This window comes from Phoenix dactylifera, chromosome 2 (genome assembly GCF_009389715.1).
Source record: "Phoenix dactylifera cultivar Barhee BC4 chromosome 2, palm_55x_up_171113_PBpolish2nd_filt_p, whole genome shotgun sequence".
NCBI classification, from domain to species: Eukaryota; Viridiplantae; Streptophyta; class Magnoliopsida; order Arecales; family Arecaceae; genus Phoenix; species Phoenix dactylifera.
The window spans coordinates 22,131,411-22,152,324 of record NC_052393.1 but is presented as its reverse complement, the minus strand read 5'-3'; the positions used below and the strand labels follow the sequence as shown (position 1 = coordinate 22,152,324).

General features: G+C 44.2%; 1 protein-coding gene and 1 long non-coding RNA gene across 2 annotated transcripts; one reads left to right on the top strand and one right to left on the bottom strand.

Annotated features, from left to right (window-relative positions):
• The first annotated feature begins 6,854 nt into the window (after positions 1–6,854).
• LOC120109915 lies at positions 6,855–8,183 on the top strand. The gene is made up of 2 exons (XR_005510721.1): positions 6,855–6,993; positions 7,690–8,183. It is a non-coding gene; the product is annotated as an uncharacterized LOC120109915 (long non-coding RNA).
• Positions 8,184–8,830: 647 nt separating this feature from the next.
• LOC103717000 (probable glucuronosyltransferase Os03g0107900) lies at positions 8,831–11,752 on the bottom strand. Its single transcript, XM_039123666.1, has 3 exons — positions 10,755–11,752; positions 10,417–10,658; positions 8,831–9,774 (listed from the first exon to the last, which is right to left on the bottom strand). Exons 1-3 carry the CDS (start codon positions 11,442–11,444, stop codon positions 9,291–9,293), a joined length of 1,416 nt encoding a protein of 471 aa, XP_038979594.1. The 5' UTR covers positions 11,445–11,752; the 3' UTR covers positions 8,831–9,290.
• Between the last annotated feature and the right edge of the window lie 9,162 nt (positions 11,753–20,914).

The following is a 20,914-nucleotide window of genomic DNA, read 5'->3' as shown; positions in this document are numbered from 1 at the left end:
TGGTTATTTTTTGTGTGGTGTCCAGATCTTTAATTTTTCAGATGATATTGAAGTGAATAATGGTGCATAGAGTAGAGAAGTGCAAATTCAATTGTCAATAAGCACAATCTTTTAGGCTGTGTTTGGTTGAGAATCTGGTTTAAACTATGCCATCCTTTCATAGAAAACTTTTTCCCCTCGGTTTAGTGGGGTAAATAGGTTAGAAAGACCAAACATGAAATATCTGTTCTGTACCAATTTTTCAGAATACTTGTTTTATCTTTCTGAGAAAATGATCTGGTCTGGATGCTCAAATAAATATACGGTCGAAAAAGGATGCAATAGACGTGCTAAATAACTCATTCCTTATTATTCCCCAGCCAAACTAGGGCAGTCACATGAACTGAGTTGCTCAAGCTCGGCTTGAGAAAAGACCAAATCAAGCTTGTTTGGAAGCTAAACAAACCATGCTTGAACTAACAAACAGGCTTGAGCGTATTTAAATTATACTCATGCATGGGCATATGCAAATTGCTGCTAAATATCTTAGATTTAGGATAATTTAACTAAAATCTCAAGAGTGTAAAATAATTAACTATTTTCCTAATGTGTTGGATTTCGCCTTCTCTTGGTTTAAAAGTATCTTTCTTCCTCTTTCCGTGGAAGTTTTTGGAGTCTCAGAAATGCTAAAATATCTTAAAAGTTGTTTAATTCTTTCTTGCTAAATCAGACTTCTCTGATGGTCCATCAATCACGGGATCCATTCTAAACTCTAGTATATTAAAGCGTTTAGGAGAGAAATCTAACGTTTGCAAGTTACTTAACAGATTTATTTGATTAGGGTTATTTTTGTAAGACATTAAGCTGCATTTATTTAGGGGTTGCTAAAAATTTAGATTTAGGATAATTTAACAAAAATCTCAAGTTAAAAAATATTTAATACTAACTTTTTTTTAATGCGGAAAACAAGTCTCTCTTTCTCCTCCCTTGAGAGTTTTTAAACTCTAGATATTTTAATATATCGTCTTAGAAGTTCTGAATTCTTACTTTCTTTCTAAATCAAATTTTCTCTCAAAGTTTGTCAATATTATGATCCCTGTTTTGTAGAACTTCAGAATATTTAAGCCTTTTAGAGAGAACTAATTTAACTATTATGAGCTATTTAATGGAGTACTTTGATTAGGGTCATTTTTAAATTGAAAAATTAAAAAGTAACTCACTTTCATATAGTTTACGGAAGGGATTTAAGGATAAAGATTAATGTACATCTTATATATAATGGATCATTAAATTAAGGTTGTAAGTGGTGTATCTTTTTTATTCTTTGGATCAATATTAATTTAGGGCTGAACCAACCTTTGAAACAAAGCGTGAAATTAAGAATCAAGTTAAAGCTTTAACTGAGTTTGATTTATCTCCAGTTGATTTCTGCTCAATTAAAATATCAAGCTTATTGCGCTTGTGTTTGGCTCGACTCCAAATTAAGCTTTAGTTGAGCTTGAAATAATGGCAAACAAATCAAGCATGATTTTGGACTTCAAGCTCAAAACTATTTTCAAACCAAGTATAGTTAAATCCAAAATCAAGCCTGGTGTGATTACATCTCTAAACCAATTGTAGTCCTGCTATGAATTTTACTCCGAAGGACCCACCATTGTCCACCAGGTGGATAGCCAATTATCTCAAATGTAATAAAAATAAAATTAAAAATGAGAGACTCTTGCATGATAAGGGAATTTGGGTGAATAAAATAAAAATTACAGTTTCACGGTTTTTATACACTTCATCTTATTTTTAATTTTTTAAGATTAATCCTTCAAATTTTCAAAATGATTCAACGAAAACTTTTAAACTAGCTTTTCAAATTTTCAAAATGACTTAAAAGTTTAACACTTGTCAACAAGCCAACGCTATTAGCCCATCATTTTGAAAGAACAAAATACCTTTGAGACATCTTTGAAGTTCATTCAGCTGCCCTTAATTTTCTCCGTTTTCATTCTGGCCATCCACTCCCTTTGAATCATCGTCATCATGGAGTAACTGCCTTCCCCTCCTGATTCTTGATAAAGTTTCAATCTTTTTTTTCTTTTTTTTAAACTTTTTTGCAGTAATATGTGCATAAGTCGATCACTCTATTACATGTCATCAATCACTTTGTCAACAGGGATGAATATTTTGAAAATGTAAAGAAAAAAGTGCCAATTCGATCGGTGGGCACCCTTTCTCTTGCACCATTAGATTATAATTTTATTATCATAGATAAGAGCAAATAGAACTATTTTATAAAGTATCAGTTTTTATTTGGATGTACAATGAAAACATTAAAAACTGTTCTAACAGGATAATACTTAAATGATACAAAAGCCTTTGTGTTCAGGTTTATGTGTGGAACCGAATATAACATCATGATTTTTTAATATAAATATGAGTATTTTTTTAGTATAAATTTGAGATGGGCATCTATTCTATATGCATCCTTACCACTTGGTTCAATTTTTATTCAAAATGAAGATAATGTCAAAACTATGGAATTATTTTTTGTAGTTATTATTATGCTACCTCCTCGGGTGGTTCTATATACACCCCCCCTATTGCTCAGGACACCCCCCAAAAACCAAAAAAAAAAATACCCAAACTAACCTTTAGTGTAATTACCATATTGCCCTTGAAATTTTTTCAGTACACCCCCCCCCTTCCTCCTCCTCCATTTCGTTTTGAAAAGAAAAAAAAAAAACACCCCTCAAACCCCCCTTAAACCCCTCGATCCATTTACATCGTTTAGGCGATCTTTGAAGGAGATTTAAGCCCCATTCGAAGCATGGACAAGCAACTAGTGATTTGGGACGAAGAATCGGCCGCAAAGGTACGTGTTCCACCTTGTTTCGAAATTTTTTTTTTTTCACGGTTCGTGCTCCGTTCGGCACTGGATCGCCGAACAAAAGGCTTCTGTTCAGCTGAACAGTGCCGAACAGAAGCCTTCTGTTCGGCAACCCTCAACCGAACAGAAGCCTTCTGTTCGGCTGCACAGTGCCGAACAGAAGGCTTCTGTCCGGCACTGTGCAGCCGAACAGAAGGGTTCTGTCCGGCTCTGTGCAGCCGAACAGAAGCCTTCTGTTCGGCACTGTGCAGCCGAACAGAAGGCTTCTGGTGCCAAATCGCGTGCCGTGCTGAGGTACTACGTTCACAACACTTGCGAATATTTAATTTTGCTTATTTAATTTTGCTTATTTATAATTTTGTAGCTATTAATATTTTCTTATTTCTAATTTTGAAGGTGTTCTTGTTGCCGGGACATCCCGTTCCGCCAGTAGCGACCAACTGGCGAAAATATCATCTTCCTTATGCTACCGGATGGGAAAATTCATATGAAGCCCGGATTCAACAGTTCAAAGAGAGCATCTCACCTAATGTTATAATTAGCGAGACAGTAGAGTTAGATTGATTGTTTATATATGTACAATTTTTGAAAGTTGTAAATTTTTTTGGGCTCTTAGAGTCATGTACTGTGAAACTCCATCATCAATATAAATCAAAAAATATCTGTCTTCGCATTGTTAGATTGATTGTTATGTGCACTGTTATATTTGTGTAAAATAGAACGGGCCAGGCTTTACAAAGATTACACGTAAATGTACCAAAAATATATATTTTTCATTAATATCAACAGTTTCAAATTACACAAAAAAAAAAGTCGAAGCTACATAATCAAAATAAAGGCTCCATCATCAATCCCTATGACGCCGTCGTCGACGCGTGTACTGCTGTACGTCCGAATGAGAGGGTGCTGGATCCGAATGAGAGGGTGCTATACTCGGGCCAGGCTCATCACCCAGAAGTAACTGATGCATCTGACAAATAGCATGAAATAGGTGCCCGGCACCTAGTGACGTAGCCTCTGAGGGACCCATCCGTACAATGTCGGTACTGATACCGAGTGCATCTGCAATACGCCGCCGGTGCATGTCAGCATCATCATGACCTCCCCTAGCTCCAGAATGAGTACTCGAGCGCAGATGAGGAGGCTGAACTGCAACGTGCGTGATACGGAGATACCACTCCATGTATCCCGGTACGCTGTCTGATGGCCGGGTAACTGGGTGGCTCCTGCTCGCCTGGCTCAGCACGTGGTCCTCCCACCGCTCCCAAAGCTGATCCATATAGGAGTAATGTATCCGGTACGAGCCTGCTGTGGAACCTCTGTTGGCTCGCGTAGGGGCTAGTGGCGCTCGAGGGATGGTCTGAATACGACCAAACTGTCTAAGAACCCTTTCTGGATGATAGGGTTCTACGATATCAAGGCACTTGATGGAGCCACTAAAAAATGCGATATCAACATATGGGCGATCTCCCCGAAGCCGATGATGGGGATCCCAAATAACCTGCAAAACAAAAGGTCCATTTCAGTTTTATACTATATCGCATATTAAAAGTACTGACAAACACAAGCAAATGGTAATATGATACGTACCTCATCGATGCTCAAAAGGTCCAATGACTCACGTAGAACCACTAAATGGTCCATCGTGGTACGGGATGGAGTACCGGGCATCCAGCGGTGCATGCGGGGACTGGCATCAGTATACTCAAGCGACGGGTGAGGCTGAGTGCTGGAAAATGCTCATAAATCCATGCCTGCAGAAGCGTCATATAACCACTGATCTGTCTCACTGATGACCTCGACGCAATCTCCAACTGCCGATACAAATATGCTAAGGCAGCTGTACCCCAGGCATATGTGCTCACCCTATCCAGATCCCGCAGTAAACACAGATACGCTATAGGCACCCTGGTCCCACTCTTATCAGCAAAGAGTGTGCAGCCTAACAAAAATAACAAATAGGCTCGTGCTGCACACTCTATCCTCTGCTGGCTGTCTCTATCAGATACAGAGTGAAACTGAGTCCTCAGCCACTCCATCCTCACAGACTGACCGCGCGATGACAGTACCTCCTGACGCGCGTCTCCAGCTGACACCCCCAACAACTCCACAAGTAGCTCCTCAGCATCCCGATCACTCATCCTCTCAGGAGAAACTGCTACTGAGGCACCTGCGACAGGAATCCCTAAAATGGCGGATACATCATCCAACGTGATAGTGATCTCGCCAAATGGTATATGGAAGGTGTTCGTCTCGGGCTGCCATCTCTCTACGAAGCCCGAAATCAGAATCTTATCGGTGAATCGATAAGAGCACTGTACTAACTCTATGAGGCCCGACTGCCTCAATAGTACTTTGAACCTGGTATTTGGTTGGTTTGAAGACCACCACTTCCATTCACCAACCTTGGCAGTATGGTTCATGCACTTTAGTGGAGCCCGTTCCTGTAATATAAATGTATAATTACTACTACTTTATAAAACATCAATAAACAAAATATAATGCTATAACAAATAAACAATACCTGTTGCCTCCAGATGGAAGCTGCTATATGCGTCCTGAAACTGATCAGGACGGACTCATCCTCTGGACCTCCTGGACATGGTCCAACGGACTCATCGTCTTCGCCCCTAGCGGGCATATCATCATGCTCTGACTCAGGAGAGGGCGATGGCATATGAGCAGGCTCGGGAGAAGCAATCCTAGCACGACGTCTCCTAGCTGACGCCGTAGGTCTAACTCTGGAGGGACCGGGATCCATGTCTGAAAATATAGAAATTCAATGTTAGGCTATATCAAAGAAAATAATTCAATTGCATACATAAATGATAAATGATAAAACAAGCCAAAAAAGAAACAAGTTACTTCTTGGAATCTACATGATTGGGTTTTGTGATAAATAATTCAATGTTACTTCAATTGCATACATAAATGATAATTCAAAAGTATACGACTCGTAAACTCAAGACATAACTCAATAATAGACTTTACCTAAAACTATGCCGCAGTTCTTAGTTTTTGTTTTTAGTTTTTGTTCGTTAACTAATGTTGTGGTTTTATTATTTGATAGAGCATTTGATATGAGATAATCATTCCAAGATCAAGAATGACATCGATGAAGGTAACAAGATCATCATATTTGGATGCACCATGTTAATGCTATATGATAATGATTCTAAATTATCCCTACTTCTCAAATTACTATCTAATCTAGTAATGAAAAACTTGTCCTTGATGTTGGGTATCCAATTCACCCTAAGGACGTGATCTAGGCTAAAATTTGGGAATAAAAATAATCCTTAGTCTAGCAACAGAAAAAAAAAAAAAAAATTGGATTCGGCCCCATGGGGACCAAGATACATTGGGTCGGCCCCATGGGGCCGACCCAATTGCAGCGGGTCGGCCCCATGGGGCCGAACCGAAGGCACTGGTTCAAAGAACCAGTGCCGAACGATTTGGGGAGGCGGGGGGGGGGGGGGGGGGGGGGGGGGGGGGGGGGGGGGGGGGGAGGGGGAGCTACCTCGAGGTGGTCGTGGAGGCGCCGGCGAGGTGCTCGTTGCTCGGGAGATGGCCGGGGAGGTGGTTCCGGGAGAAGCCGGCGAGGTGGTCGGAGATCGGGAGAATGCCGGCGACGAGAGGGAGAAGGGGGAACGGGGGGGTTTTGGGCGTTGGCGAGGTGCTTTGGGCGGAACAGTTCAAAGGGAGACGGAGGGGGTTTGGCCGCCGGCGAGGTGCTTGAGGCGAGGTTTTTTGGGCGGAAGGGAGAAGCCGGCGGGTGTTTTGGAGGGGAAGAGCGGGGTGGGGGGGGTTTGGGGGGTGTAGAGAGCAATTTAGGTGAGGGGGTGGGGAGGGTGGGGGGTAATTTAGGAATTTTTAATTTTTTAGGAGTGTCCTTAGCAAATGGGGGGGTGCAGAGAGTATTTAATTTTTTTTTAATTTTTGGGGGGTGTCCTGAGCAATAGGGGGGGTGTATATAGAACCACCCTACGTCCTCCGATCATGGCTTCCTCGTCGTACATCAGTGGGCCAAGACCTTTGTGACGATGGGCCCTACAAGCCCGTCCTTGGCAACTGGAGAAAGCGGCACTTTCTCCTTCACGTGAAGCATGATGGCTGCGGCCTACCAGAATTATTAGGTAATATCCAACACAGAATCCGACATCTTACTTCCATGATATCTATATCTCACTTTACTAACAACTGGGACGGATGTTTTTTAAATTTCTAGGAGTAGTACTTGATTTTATTTTATTTTTTTCAAAAATTGAATCGCTCAGCCTCTGCTATTTGCTAAAAAGTAAACTAGAGCTGTATAAATCATACAGGAAGTTTTGTGAAAATAGGAATTTACAAAAAAAAATTTGTAAATGGCTCTATCACGACACGAAACCAGGCTTTCTATTTAATTCAATAAAATTAGTGACCAAGAGAATAAACAAATGAATTCAAAAAATTAGCAACTTCAGAAAATAAATACGAAAATTTCACTCTTTTAAAAGTTGGTAGGTATTATGAGCTTACATTATAATAATTTCTCAATTCAGGTCGTCAATCTGGAAACTCCCTCTTTCTGAGAAACTAAAGCTTTTCTGTTGGTTACATTATAATAACAAACCTCTTACAACATGTTTTATAATTCTCAGCCAATAAAAATTGAATTTTTTTTTCCTTATGAAGCTTTATAAAAAAGCCATTTTTTAAAAAAAAAAAAATCTAAGCAAACACGAGATATTTGTATATTTTGTTTTGTTGACCATTTTTTTATTTCTTTTTTTGCGAGCCAAATGAGCCCTAAAAATTTTTGCTATGTTATAATAACAAACTTCTTGCAGCCGAGATACTGGCGAAAAAAAAAAAAAGAAGACGAAGCGAGGAGACGACCGACCACCTGATGCTGCCAAGAAAGAATGTATGCAGCTTCCGGCTTATTACTCCGAGCTATGGGAAGGGTGGTTAGCTATTAACTCTGTGAAACAGCGTCTCCGGCTCTAGAAAGTTTAATAGTCACAGGGAGCTGGCGTATATGGAAAGAACGGAATAGCAGGATCTTCTAATTCCAAGCTAAATCGGCAGAGGAAGCAGCAAGCTAAATCGACAGAACAAAATGTTGAATATTCTGCTTAACACATTTTAAAATAATTAAATTATTTATAAATTTCACTGCTAATATTATTTATTTAAACAAATCTTACTCACAAATGCAGAGGCAGCCATGCATGATGCATGGCATATACCATAAGTTGCAAAATTCTTGTATACCTTTTGTTAGTGAAAATGGTATAAAACTCTAATTAGGCAATGTATGATCAAGGTTTTAATTCTGGTAGGACAGAGGTTCTCCATAAAATGAGACATCCGTTCTCCTGCCCCATAAACTCTAGAGTCTTTAATACGTACTTTTGTGTTGAAAACAGATGCGGTTTTGACTTTGTCAAACCCTGAAAGGTTGCTATCTCCTCTTCTCTAAGGCACTATAAAAAGAAAGCCTCTACACCATTTATATATAGAGTCATTAAATCAACGGTGATTCATACATAGACAGTTAGAGAGATACAGTGAGTGAAAAAGTCTTCACCATTAAAAAATCATCTCTAGATGGATTGTCATTAGGATAACCATTCTCGACCCTAGAAACTTGAAGAATGGAATCAACAAAAGGACTCTAGTAGCCTTCTAAAACAAGACATGCAAAAAATATCTTGGTTGTGATTGTGTGGTGACCGTGAGCCATAAGATAAGCAAAAAATTCAATTAATTTTCAATATTTCACTGCATAAAATGAACGTTGTGATCTTTTATTTGCTATTTAACATTTTGCAACTCGAATCTCTATAAACAATTTTAAATTACCAATTTTATTTTTAAAAAAAATAATTAAGATTATCAATAAAAAATATAAATAATTAACGGAGTCTCCTTCCCCTGGTAACTTACGGTTCCCTTCTGCCAACAGAAACCCAATTAAATAATCCATTGAAAAAGGCACCAACCGTCCTGTTTCATTTATATCAGAATTAATTCATAATTATTACAACCCTGTCCGCTTTCCTCCCACGTGTACCTAATCTCCACTACTTTAATCTCATCCAGCCACCCAAAACCCTTGGTACCTATCCAATGCTCATTATTAAACAAACAAAATTTCAAATAAAAAAATTTCTTTTGTCCTCACCGAAAATTTCCTTTCATGATCTCGAGTATATTCCGGTATCATATTTGATTCTTATTTACCTTTCAAACCAATTCTGTTTATTTATTTATTTAGTCATCTTTTTGTTCAAAATAAAGTATAGTTTACCGTGGTCCCTGTACAATCACCGAATCACGTGACGCCAACTCAGCAACCCAGCGATAATCGCCCGTGGGTCGGCCCGCCGCTCCCGTGAAAGCGAGAAGCCTAAAAAAAACAGCCAGCTGTCCCCCACCTTCCCCGCTACCTCCACGCGTCGACCTCCAATTGGTCCTCCCGCCGCCTCCGCCAGGACCGATCCAGTTTCCCCTCGAGCTCCTTCAGCACCTGCCACGTGGCATCGCCCTCCTCGATCCGACGGTGGAAGAGAAGTGCCCGCCGCCTGGGCGGGTCCCACAGCCTGCGCTGGATCGCGGAGAGGTTGGTGGCCGCCACGTGGTCCAGGATGGCCTCCAGCCGGCCCACGTCGCGCTCCGCCACCGCGAGGGAGATCTCCGGCCACCGGACAGCCGACGGGAACGGGAGGCGGATGCCATCGGCGATGATGACGGGGACGCAGCCCAAGGCGACGGCCTCCACGAGGCGCGGGCTCCATGGAGCCCACCCGAGGGGGCAGAGGCAGAAAACCGAGCGCGCGATCTCTAACTGGTACCCGGCGAACCGCTTTCGCCGGAGATAAAACCGAGGGTTGGTGCCGTAGCGGTGCCAGATCTCGGTCCTCACCCTCCTGCACCGGGGAAAAAATAATGCGTAATTAATAAAAAGTAACGGACGTCACTGGCTCCATGAAGCCTTATTGATACATGTGGAAGTTTCAAAGTCCCGCTATAACATACCCCAATAACAGATAATAACCGTAAAATCTAGCTACCATTTGATGACGTCATCTCTGAGGGGGAAAAAAAATCAAAATACCTTATTTCTCTTGTTGGAAAGAAATAATTTAAGGATTGTCTTATTCCAGGAATAGCGAATAAATCAAATGGCATCTAGTATTCAAAATTCCAGAATATCGTGCCGGGAGGCATCGCAATTCGCAACGGTTATAAAGACAGCCTTGGAATAGACGAAAAGTTTTGCAATTTAAAAATAACGGAGCTTGCATTACCAAACGGCCGTTGTTCTCGAGATAACGGGAAATCAAGAAGTCCAAGCTACTGTCAAGGACAATGCCGCCCAGCATTGAAAATTTTAGACGTCAGCGGCCGTCACTTTAGACCATCGGCATCCAAAAGAATCCACAAAGCTTATTTGCTCCACGGAGAAGGATAAGTAAACGTCACCAGTCACCACCATCCTCCCTCTCCCCCACCCACCCACCCAAAAAAAGAAAAAAGAAAAAGAAAAACGCGTCACCACCACAACTTACTTGCTGTAGAAGCGGCCGCTGATGTTCTTGGGATGGACCTCCATCTTCCCCCGGAAAAACACCCAGATATCCCTCTTCACCGTCTCCGGCGCCGGCCACCGTTCAATATCCGGTGGAACGTACGGGGGTATCTGCACGTGCTCCACCTCCTGGCACGCGTGCGGCGTCCGCACCCCAAAGGTCTGCAGAATAATGGACTCCCTCAAGATCTCCGGGATTCCATCCTCTATCGCCCTGTCCTCCTATTCGCACCCCCCACAAAGAAAGTAATTAATATACTCAAATAATAATGACAATAGAAATAATAGTAACAATAAAAATAATAAAAATAATGATACCATGGTGTGGAAGCATGCGCCGTAGTCGTGGGAGGCGACGAAGATATGGTCGCGGCCGCCGGAGCGATTCCAGAAAGGGAGATGGGAAGAGACGAGCTCCACGGCGGAGGTGAGAAGAGGGCGGGCGTGGTGGAGCGAAGGGAATCCATTTGGAGTGCTAAAATTACAAGACACGTAGACAGGGACAAAGAAGAAATCCGCATCGTTGGGGTCCAGAGCGCGGCCGGAGAAGTCGAGGAACGCCTCGTGGAGAGCCACCTCCGCCCCAAACAAATGGGTCTCGCACCGCCGGTCCGCCAGCCAGTCTCTATTATACTTGGAGGGCAGATCGTACACATAGATTTTGAGAGGAGGAGGAGGCTGAGTTGAAGTATTGCGAGCTTCGATGAGAGCGCGAGGGGTGGTTTTGAGGGGAAGGGTGGTTTTGGGGAGGGAAGTAGGGGTGGGGCGAGGGAAGAGGGAGAAAGAGGAGAAGGAGGAGGAGAAGAGGTAGACGGAGAGGGCAAGCCAGAGGAGCCATTTGGAGTACTTCTTGAGGTGGAGGGCTTTCTCGTAGTGCTGGTGGGGGTGGTGGAGGTGGGTTCTTCTGGGGAGGAGCTTCATGGGACCGGAGGAGGAGGAGGAGGAGGAGGATGGGTGGGAGGGGAAGTAGCGTCTGGAGTGATGGCCGGAAGCTTTGAGCTCCTGCATGGGTGGTTAGAAGGGATGGAGAAAAGGGAAGGAGTTTGGTGGATTTGGAAGAGGGTGGGATGGGGTTTTCGGAGTAGGAAGTGGAGTAGACGTGAAGGGAAATTAGAGGAGTATTACTCAAGAGAGAGGATGAGGATCAGAGAGTTGGTGGGAGAAGAGAGAACGTCGTGGTTTCTTTTTTTTTTTGGTAAAAAAAACCGGATTTATTAAACGAGTGGATCCGGGTCGGAGAGGCGCCATAGGAGGGTGGCCGCGGCTCTACAACATCGGTAGACTTCTTAAAAAACATTATATAACTTTTATATGGTTATGCATATCCATAGAGAGAGGCAAATAATATGGTTGGTTAGATTTTTTTTTTTCTCACCATTTCAATGGCTTTGTATAGGAAAATCAAGCTAAACTGGCTGAGCTTTTGAGTGAACTATCATTTTTATGATTTTGTCGGTCACAATTAGATTCATTGTGTGTGAGCCATTATTATAAAAAAAAATCTAAATTTACTAAACAAATCTACAATATATACATCCGTAGGAACCTCCTGCCGCCTATTTTTTAACAACTAGATTTATGGGGTCTGATGGGTACTCAGTTCCGGGTACTTTTGAACAGAAGCTTTCCAGAGTCCAGGGAGAGAGGAAGGAGATGATGTGAAAGAAAAGAAGGGGAATGCCCAACTAAGTCTTTGGCCATTATTGAACTCAAGAACTATTTTTCTAATTAATTTAGGTGAAGTTTCAGATTTCTTTGAGTTGTTATATATTTATCAGAGACAGTGGGTTCTGGGGTTGTTCACATGACCGTGGGCTGGATGTGACCCTATAATTTGTTTTTCCCGTTGACCTTATGGGATCGTTGCTCGTTGAATACTTCAATTTGAACCAGAAAAATTTAAGGGGACGTTTGATCCGCGGAAAAAAAAAAAAAAAAAAAATAATAAGATATTTTTTATTTGGTTCAAATTTTTAAATAAGAGAGACGAAAAAGTTGTATTCCTATGAGAATATGATTCCTACATTTCATAGAAAAATAACTTTTCCATGTTTCTTAGGGCTCGTTTGGATCGCGGGAAGCATTTTCCCTCCTATAAATATGATTCTTGGGAAACAAATTCTTAGGAAAAGAATGCCTAGGAAAGTACTTTTGACATGTTTGGTTGACATAGGAAAGTGACAAATTTCCAAAATGCTTATGTTTGGTTGGTCATCCATTTTCCTGAGAAAGTTATCTATAATTTCTATTATATCTTTAATAAAAATTAGGTCTTTAATGTCTTTTTAATGCTTCTTTAATGCTGAAGAACCTTTTTGGAAAAAAGTAAAAATGGAGTGATTCCCGCCTTATGGGAAAGTAACTTTCCCATGTTTTTCATTGAAAAGACTTTCCCATGAAATATAGGAATCATATTCCCATGGGAATACAACTTTCCCGTCTCTCTCCTTTGAAAACTCCAACCAAACAAGAGGCATCTCATTATGGGAACGTTATTTTCTCATGAGGCAGAAATCACTCCATTTTTATTTTTTTCCAAAAAAATCCTTCAGCATTAAAGAAGCATTAAAGACCTAATTTTTATTAAGGGTATAATAGAAATTATACATAACTTTTTCAGGAAAGTGGATGGTTAACCAAACATAAACACTTTGGAAATCTGTCACTTTCCTATGGTCAACCAAACATGCCAAAAGTACTTTCTTATGCATCCTCTTTCTAGAAATTTGCTTTCCAGAAACCATATTTCTAGAAGAGAAAATGCTTCTTGCAAACCAAACGAGCCCGAACAGTAAAACAGGGGCTTTCATTGAGTGGATCGGGCATCGCATTCTCAGACCAATTCCAAACTGTTTGGGTGGTTCGGGTATCGTATTCTCAAACCAATTCCAACCTGTCTCATGGGGTTGTCTGTCCTTATCATGCAACTGGTTTTCGTCTTTAATTCATGTTCTTTCTAGTTGTTGATGACGTGCCGTTCACATAGACCTTTACTATGTTTAGCCTAGTCCCTTGTTGCCTTCAGGCCAAGCAGTCGAACCGATCGATCTCCTTTACTATTCTTGTTGAGCGATCCTATTGTTCCACCGTAAGGTACTATGTCTATTTTTCTCATACCGAATTGATTCAAGGATTAATTGATAGTGGATCTATGGACCTTGACTTTGAGTATCACAAAATGCGAGTATATCAAACTTCTCTTTTTCCATCCCGAAAAAATGTCAAATAAAATCTGAGTGTATTAAACTTCACCCCCACCTTGCCACCAACATTGGCACCAAGTAATCAGCGGCTCCATCCATGAATCTCACTGTCGATTCCCAATTTATGCAACTCTTCTTAAGTTTTTTCCCATGTCTGCCCACTACCTCTACCCTTATTCCTTCAATGGTGGTGTCGCCACCTACTCCACGCAGTCAAAAGCCCTTGCCTTTTCACCACTGGTCTTGACAGCCCCACTCTTATAGCCTCCAATTTTTAGCTTCATCTTGTTGTCGGTGATTGTGAAGATTTCATCATCATTGATGAAAGAAATATTGGACATGCCAACTTCGGGCCTGACAACTTAAAATCTGGCAACCGAGGTCGCTATAGCGTACAAGTTGGGTGACCTCAATAACATTCTGATCTCGTGGGCTTAGAACTACGTTGTGTTTATTTTCTAGATTGGACGACTGTGCCAATTATACTCGATTTGGAAAACCCCGGGGACGCCCGGGCCCTAATAAAAGAGACACCTCAAGGACGCCCAGGCCCCAATAAAGGAGACACCTTGGGGATGCTTGGGGCTTCCTAAACCAAGCTCTCTCAGGATCCCTTCGAGACCCCAATCCGAAAAGGAAAGGAGGCGTCGACCTTCTGAAGACCGAGTCTACTTGGATTTCCCCTAGTAGCCCACCCCAAAGATGCTTCAGGGAGCATACTCTCCAGATGAGAAGACTGATTCCAATCGAATTTTCTCTAGTAGCCAATCCCAAAGATGTTTCAGAGAGCATATTCTCCAGATGAGAAGACCGATCCCCCTTAAATTTTCTCTAGTAGCCAACCCCAAAGATATTTCAAGGAGCATATCTTCAGATGAGAAGACCGATTGCACTCAGATTTTTTCTAGTAGCTAACTCTAGAGATGCCTCGATGAGCATACTCTCAAGATGAGAAGATCGAGCCCACTCGAATTTCTTCTGGTAGCCAACCCCAGAGATGCCTCGGAGAACATATTCCAAAGATGAACGGAGGTATCGACCTTTCAAAGATCGAACTCACTTGAATTTTCTCTAGTAGCCAAGATCAGAGATGCCTCTGGGAGCATACTCCGAAAATGAACGGAGGCGCCGACCTTCCGAAGACTAAGCCCACTCGAATTTTCTCTAATAGCCAATCCTAGAGATGCCTCGAGAAGCATATTCCCAAGATAGGAAGACCGGCTGCTGCGTCGAAGGCTCGGCAAGTTAAGCGACCTCTTCAGGTTCATAATGACTCGAGCAAGAGAATCGGCTGCCACACCGAAGGCTCGGCGAGTCAAGTAACCTCTTAAGGTCCATAATGATCCGAGTAGGAGAACCGGCCATATCGCCGAAGGCATGGCGAGTCAAACTATCTCTTCATGTCCATAATGATTCAAGCAGGAGAACCGATTGCCGCGTGAAGGCTCGACGAGTCGTGACCTCTTTAGGTCTATAATAACCCAAGTAGGAGAATCAGCTGCCGCGCGAAGGCTCGACGAGTCAAGCGACCTCTTTAGGTCCATAATAACCCGAGTAGGAGAAGGTTCGGTGAGTCTACCGGCCTCTTCAGATCGGCAATGGCCCGAGCAAAGGAACCAACTGCTATGTCGAAGGCTCGACAATAAGCAAAAACTGAAGTCAGGTACTTCAAAAGATTTCTCTGCTTTTATTATCTTCTGGTATGTACAGTAACCTCAGCAGAAACCAAGCAAAAAGAGTTACAATAAAAGGTCAAAGCTTGGGACAACGACTCTGACTCAAATAGAGAGCAAATAATAGTATGATGCGAATCAGGACCAAAGCTTGGTACTTGGGAAACTCCTCACTTTCATTAAAGTTGTATCCATATACAGTGACCCAGCAGAGGCCAAACAAAAAGAAGGCACATTAAGCTCAACACACTCGAGCAAAAAGAAAAGCAAGCAAAAATAATGAGGCCGACATCCCATTGGCACCCATTGGCACTGTTGTGGTTGAAATTCGGCCTGAGGGCGACCACGGCGGAGGGAGTAAAGGAGCTACCGGCCGGGACGGAGAAGAGAGCCGCCTCCGGTGCTTTGGAGTGCCTCCGGGAAGACGTCGGCCGGGGCGGAGAAAGGGTGCCACCTCCTACAGTTCGGGGTACCTACACAAAGCTTTTGCTGGGGGTTCCGATGAATGCCCTCCGATGCCTAAGTTAGCAGAGTATTGGAGGGTCCTATTTTGGGAGCGAGAGTCCCTTGTTTTCCCTGGGGGGAGGAGGAGTGTCGAGCGTCCCCGGAGTACCTGTTCATGGCCTCTTTTATATTTATTACTAGGGTGCCCTGGTAGGTAGGTTATGGCTCGTGGCAGGTATAGTAGGGTATGGCCTCTGGCAGGTGTAGCAGGATATGGCCCCTAGCAGACACGTCATAGCATGGCCAACAAGCAAAGTATGGCGTGGTGAGGTTGCGGCAGGCTATGGCTGCAGCATATATTTGGCGAGATCGGCTCGATCTTTGGCGGGACCGGAGGTCGGCTCTGGCCTCTGGCTGAGATCGGCTCGGCCTTCGGGGGGTCCGAGGTCAGCTTGGCTCTTCACGGAGCCGAGGTCAGCCTGGCTCTTGGTGGGGCCGAGGTCTGCCTGTGGTCGAGGGAGTTTTTTTAGCCTTTTCGGCTATGAGGTCACCTCGGTCTCTGGCCGAGGTTGAGGTCAGTCTTCGGCAGAGGTCGCCTTGGTCTTTGGCCGAGGTCGGCTCATTTGGCGGGGTTTGGGTGGTCCTATACTGGAGCAAGACGATCCATTTTACCTCCCATTAGGCACTTTCATTATGGCTGACATCCTTGCCTTCATCGCCATCAAGGTCGCCATCTTCACTAGTGTCGCCATCATCGACATCGAGGATGGAGAAGTCCATCCCAGGGAAAAATTGTTGAGCTTGAGCTTGGCATATTTCGAAGCCCTTCCCAAAGGCATCAGCCGCAGTCTCCATAACTTCCTCTCGAAACTCCTCCGAGGTGCGGTACTCTTTGACCACTCCCATAACCTTTGCCTCGGCTCGAAGGGCATGCTCCTTGGCCTCGACAACCCATCAGTCAGCCTCATTGGCCCGCCGCTCAGCCTCCTCAGCTTGCCACCCGGCCTCGTCAGCTCGTTGCTTGGCTACAGCGGACCGCTATTCAGCCTCTTGGGCCCTCTATTCGGAATGGGCTAGCTCCGTAGAAAGGTCTGCCACTCTCTGATCAGCAGCATTGAGGGCCTTTCTGGTTGAGGTTCCCTTCCTGGGTTCGCGTGGTCGATGCGCGGGCTTCTGCCGACCTAGACTCATCCTTGGCCGACTTGGCCTTCGTCTCACGCAGCTCGGCTCACTCAAAGACCGCTTTTTATTTTTCTCGAACATCGAAATATGCTCCGTGGACCTCTCGACCAACCGCTCTGTCTCACTGACCACATGGACATGCTGAAAAGGGGAATAAGAGTCAGTAACCAAAGTGAAAACCATACGAAGGTCTCGCCCTCGATCGAGGTAACTACTCAACTTCCATCGCCCTAACCAAAGTACTATTTAGCCTCGGAAGTAGGAGGGCAAGTGATGGAGGAAATACTAGACATTTCGACCCTGGGCTTGACCGACCTTCCTATCCTCGGATGTAAATTGAGGCAAATGACTTTGGCTTGGTAACGACTTCAACTCTGATGAGGAGTCACCAGCCACGGAGAACAATCGACACGCATCGATGAGGGCTGATAACCCCAATGACTGACAGCCCTAGCAGTTTGCAGTCGCAGTGGCATTGCATCTTGTGCCCCACTAACGCACTCTACTGCCCACATGGACTGACCCCATGTTGTCGCGTACCACCGGCCACTGCTTGGCCATCATTGCATGCCATGTCGGTCCAAGTAATAAGAAATTGGCTTTCCTATATAAAGAGAGTAACTTGAAAAACCTCGGAGAGACAAGATACACACAATATGCTACCCTTCTCACAAAGCCCTCACTCCACTAAAATCTCTTCTTTCCATACTATTGCCTCGTTGTTCTGACTTAGGCATCGGGGGATCCTCGCCGGAAATTTTTTATCAAGTGAACTTCTTGTAGGCCACTCAGTGGAGGAGTCTGGCGCCCAACGCCTTAACCAACCTGCTTAGCCCATCTATGGCCGACCTCAGGGCCGTCTGAGCTGCCCTCTTACCTCGGTCCAGATACGGCGACAACAACCATCAAAGCTCTTGATCCTATCACATTGTCCCTTAGATGACATCGACTCTTTTGTTGAATGATTGGTGCTCAACCTTTGTTGGTATACTCCTACACTTGGTTCCTTGCTTCCCTACTTGACCTCCAGACTACCACCTTCGACCTTTTGCCAGAAGTATGATGCCACCGTAGAGTACCTCTTGCATGTACTTCCGAGGGATGGTTTATTCTCACTACAGAGAGGATAGGGATGGAGCACCATCATGTATGGAGATGTCTTTGGATTGGACTTCAAAAGAAAAGAAACGAGAAAGGAGAGGAACAAATCACATATAAGAATACAAGGATTTTGTGTGAAGGGGAGGGGCAAGGAGGGGAGAGAGATCGAGCAATATATACACAAAAGGCATTCCAGCCAAAAAAAAGTAAATATTCAAAATTACAAATTACAAATTACAAATATATATATATATATATATATATATATATATATATATATATATATATATATATATATATATATATATATATATATATATATATATAATGTGAAAGTAAAAGTATATAAACATTTTAGACTTTTTCAATTTGACCGTTTGGTCTCTTCTTAATACTTATAAAATAGAATGGAGAGAACAACTCTACCCTTTTCAAAATTTAGAAAAAAATCTAAACAAGGAGACACCCCGGGGACCGACTTGGGACCTCCTCAAGACCGAGCCCACTCGAATTTCTCTGGATCCATAGATCAGATATGCCTCCAGGACATAGTCCAGAGATAAAAGGAGACACCCCAGGGGCCGACCTGGGACCTCCTCAAGATCGAGCCCCCTTGGATTTCTCTAGGTCCATAGACTAGAGATGCCTATAGGACTGTAGTCTAGAGATGAAATGAGACACTGCAGGGACCGACCTAGGATCTCCTCAACTCAGGCCCTCTTGGATACCTCCAGGACCATAATCTAGAGATGAATAAAGTCGAGCTCGCTCATAATCCTCCTAACGCAGGACTCCAAAGATGATCAACAACTAAGGAGACACCTTGGGCCGACTCGGGATCTCCTTCAGCTGAACTCGCTGGAAGTTCCTCGGGAGCCAAACTCCGGAAAGATCAATCGAGGTGCCCAAGACAGGCTGAAGCTCCACAAAAGGAAGAGTTTGGTGCGACAACCCGAACTCAAATCATGAAATAATCAAACACAAGCAAAGGCCGAAGTCAAGTACTTTTTAAAAAAAATTACTTCTCATAATCTTTTAGTATATACATTGAGCTCGCTAGAGCCTGAACGAAAAGAGCTATAGCAAGAGAAGGTCAAAACTTGGGGCGACGATCTGAACTCAAACAGAACAAACAGGGGTAAAAGCCAAAGTCACATACTATGGTAAATTCTTTGCTTTCATTAGTTTTGAATCTTTACACTAATCTCAGTAAAGGCCGAACAAAAAGAAAAGTGCATTAAGCTCAGTTTACTTGAGATAAAAGCAAAAAAGCAAAAATATTGAGGTTAAGGATTTCATTCCTCGCCTTCACCGCCTCTGCCGCCGCCGAGGTACCCAGTTTCCTTTGGCTAAAAAGAGGAGTTCCTAATCCGATTTTGCAAGATCAGATCTTTGCGAAGACCCGCACTGACAGAACCATCACCCCGAGGTTGGGTCCTCGGACGCAATCTACAACATCAAGACCTAGATCTAGGACAAGGAGGGCGTCCCTCTGGAAAGAATCCTTTGCCTCCTTCGGTGCCTTTGCCGTTGCTGCTACCACCAATCTCGCTGCCTTCGCCATCGCAACCGATGTCGCCGCCTTCGCCATCGCCACCGATGTTGCCGCCTTCGCCATCCCCGTCTTTGTTGTTGTCGTCATCGTCGAGGCTGGAGAAATCCTACTCCAAGAAGAGCCATTGGGCTCGAGCTCAGCATTCTTCAAAGTCCTTTCCAAAGGCATCTGCAGCATTCTCCAAAGTCTCCTCTCGAAACTTCTCTGACGTGTGGTATTCCTCGATCATCTTGTACCTTTCTTCTCGGCTTGGGCAACGAGCTTTCAGGCCTCGATGATTTTTTTCTCAGCTCAACTAGTGAATTGTTGGGCCTCATTGACCTCCTACTCTGCCCAAACTAGCTTCGTAGAACGTTTCGCGACCTTCTCCTTAACGACTTTCAAGGCCTCCCTGGCCGCGGAGAGGTTGCTCTCTTTGATTATCGCCCAGGCCTGCATGGTCGAGGTGTGGGTTTTCGCCGACTTGACCTTCTCTTCAGCGGTCTTCGCCCTCTCCTCGGCCCGCTCCTTGGCCTGCTCTACCCGCTCCTCGGTTCGCTCGGCCTGCTTCCTTAGTCTCCCTAACCTGCTCCTCGGCACCCTCCACCCTCGACCCTCACCCTGAGCTCCGAGCTGAGCCTCGAATGTATCATGATCCTCCCATGCATGCAGCCGACCTTAAGGGCATGCTGAAAAGAAGGAGGGTTAGTTGCCAAAGTAAACGACTTGATGAAGACTTATGAGTCAGAAGCTTACTCGGAACACTCTGGAAAAAGCCCCACTGAAGAACTAGGCGTAGCTGAGGGAGCACACAACCTCCCTATCAGTCTAAAGCTGTATGACTTGAGCCAACTCTCTCGCAACCTTGGGGCCCTCTAGAGCTGAATCGGACTCTTCGACCGACCACTCTAGGAAGTAGGTCCTGATGGCATGGGCTGGAGCTGAGGGGCCCACCTTGGTCGAGGCAACGAGCTCAAACCTGATCGAGCTAGGGCATGGACCTCAGGGACGATCGATGTGGAGGCATTGCAGCAACAAAGGGTTGGGCAAGGGCAACTCCTTCTGGAGGAGCTGACCTGATCGGCGATATAGCCTTGACCTTGGGGTCAAGGTCCATGGTCTTCCCCCGAGATACGGGCACCTTAGGGGAGACCTTGGGCACCTCGGGGGAGACCTTGGACACCTCAGGGACAGAGGCCTTGATAGCGGCCACGACGGCAACTTTGGCAACCTCGATATTAGCATCGACAGTAGGGGCCGAGGAGGACTCCTACCTCTACTTCTTCCTCTGGAGGGCCTTGGCCTCAACAGCTACGAACGACTTCTTCAATTTTCTCCTGT

Bases quoted from the DNA above. Each gene is read 5' to 3' on its own strand.
- LOC103717000 (XM_039123666.1), bottom strand. From the start codon at position 11,444: ATGCAGGAGCTCAAAGCTTCCGGCCATCACTCCAGACGCTACTTCCCC. The intron at 10,659-10,754 runs GTATCATTATTT...GGGTGCGAATAG, and splicing joins GCGCATGCTTCCACACCATG to GAGGACAGGGCGATAGAGGA. The intron at 9,775-10,416 runs GTAAGTTGTGGT...TCCCCGGTGCAG, and splicing joins AGCGGCCGCTTCTACAGCAA to GAGGGTGAGGACCGAGATCT.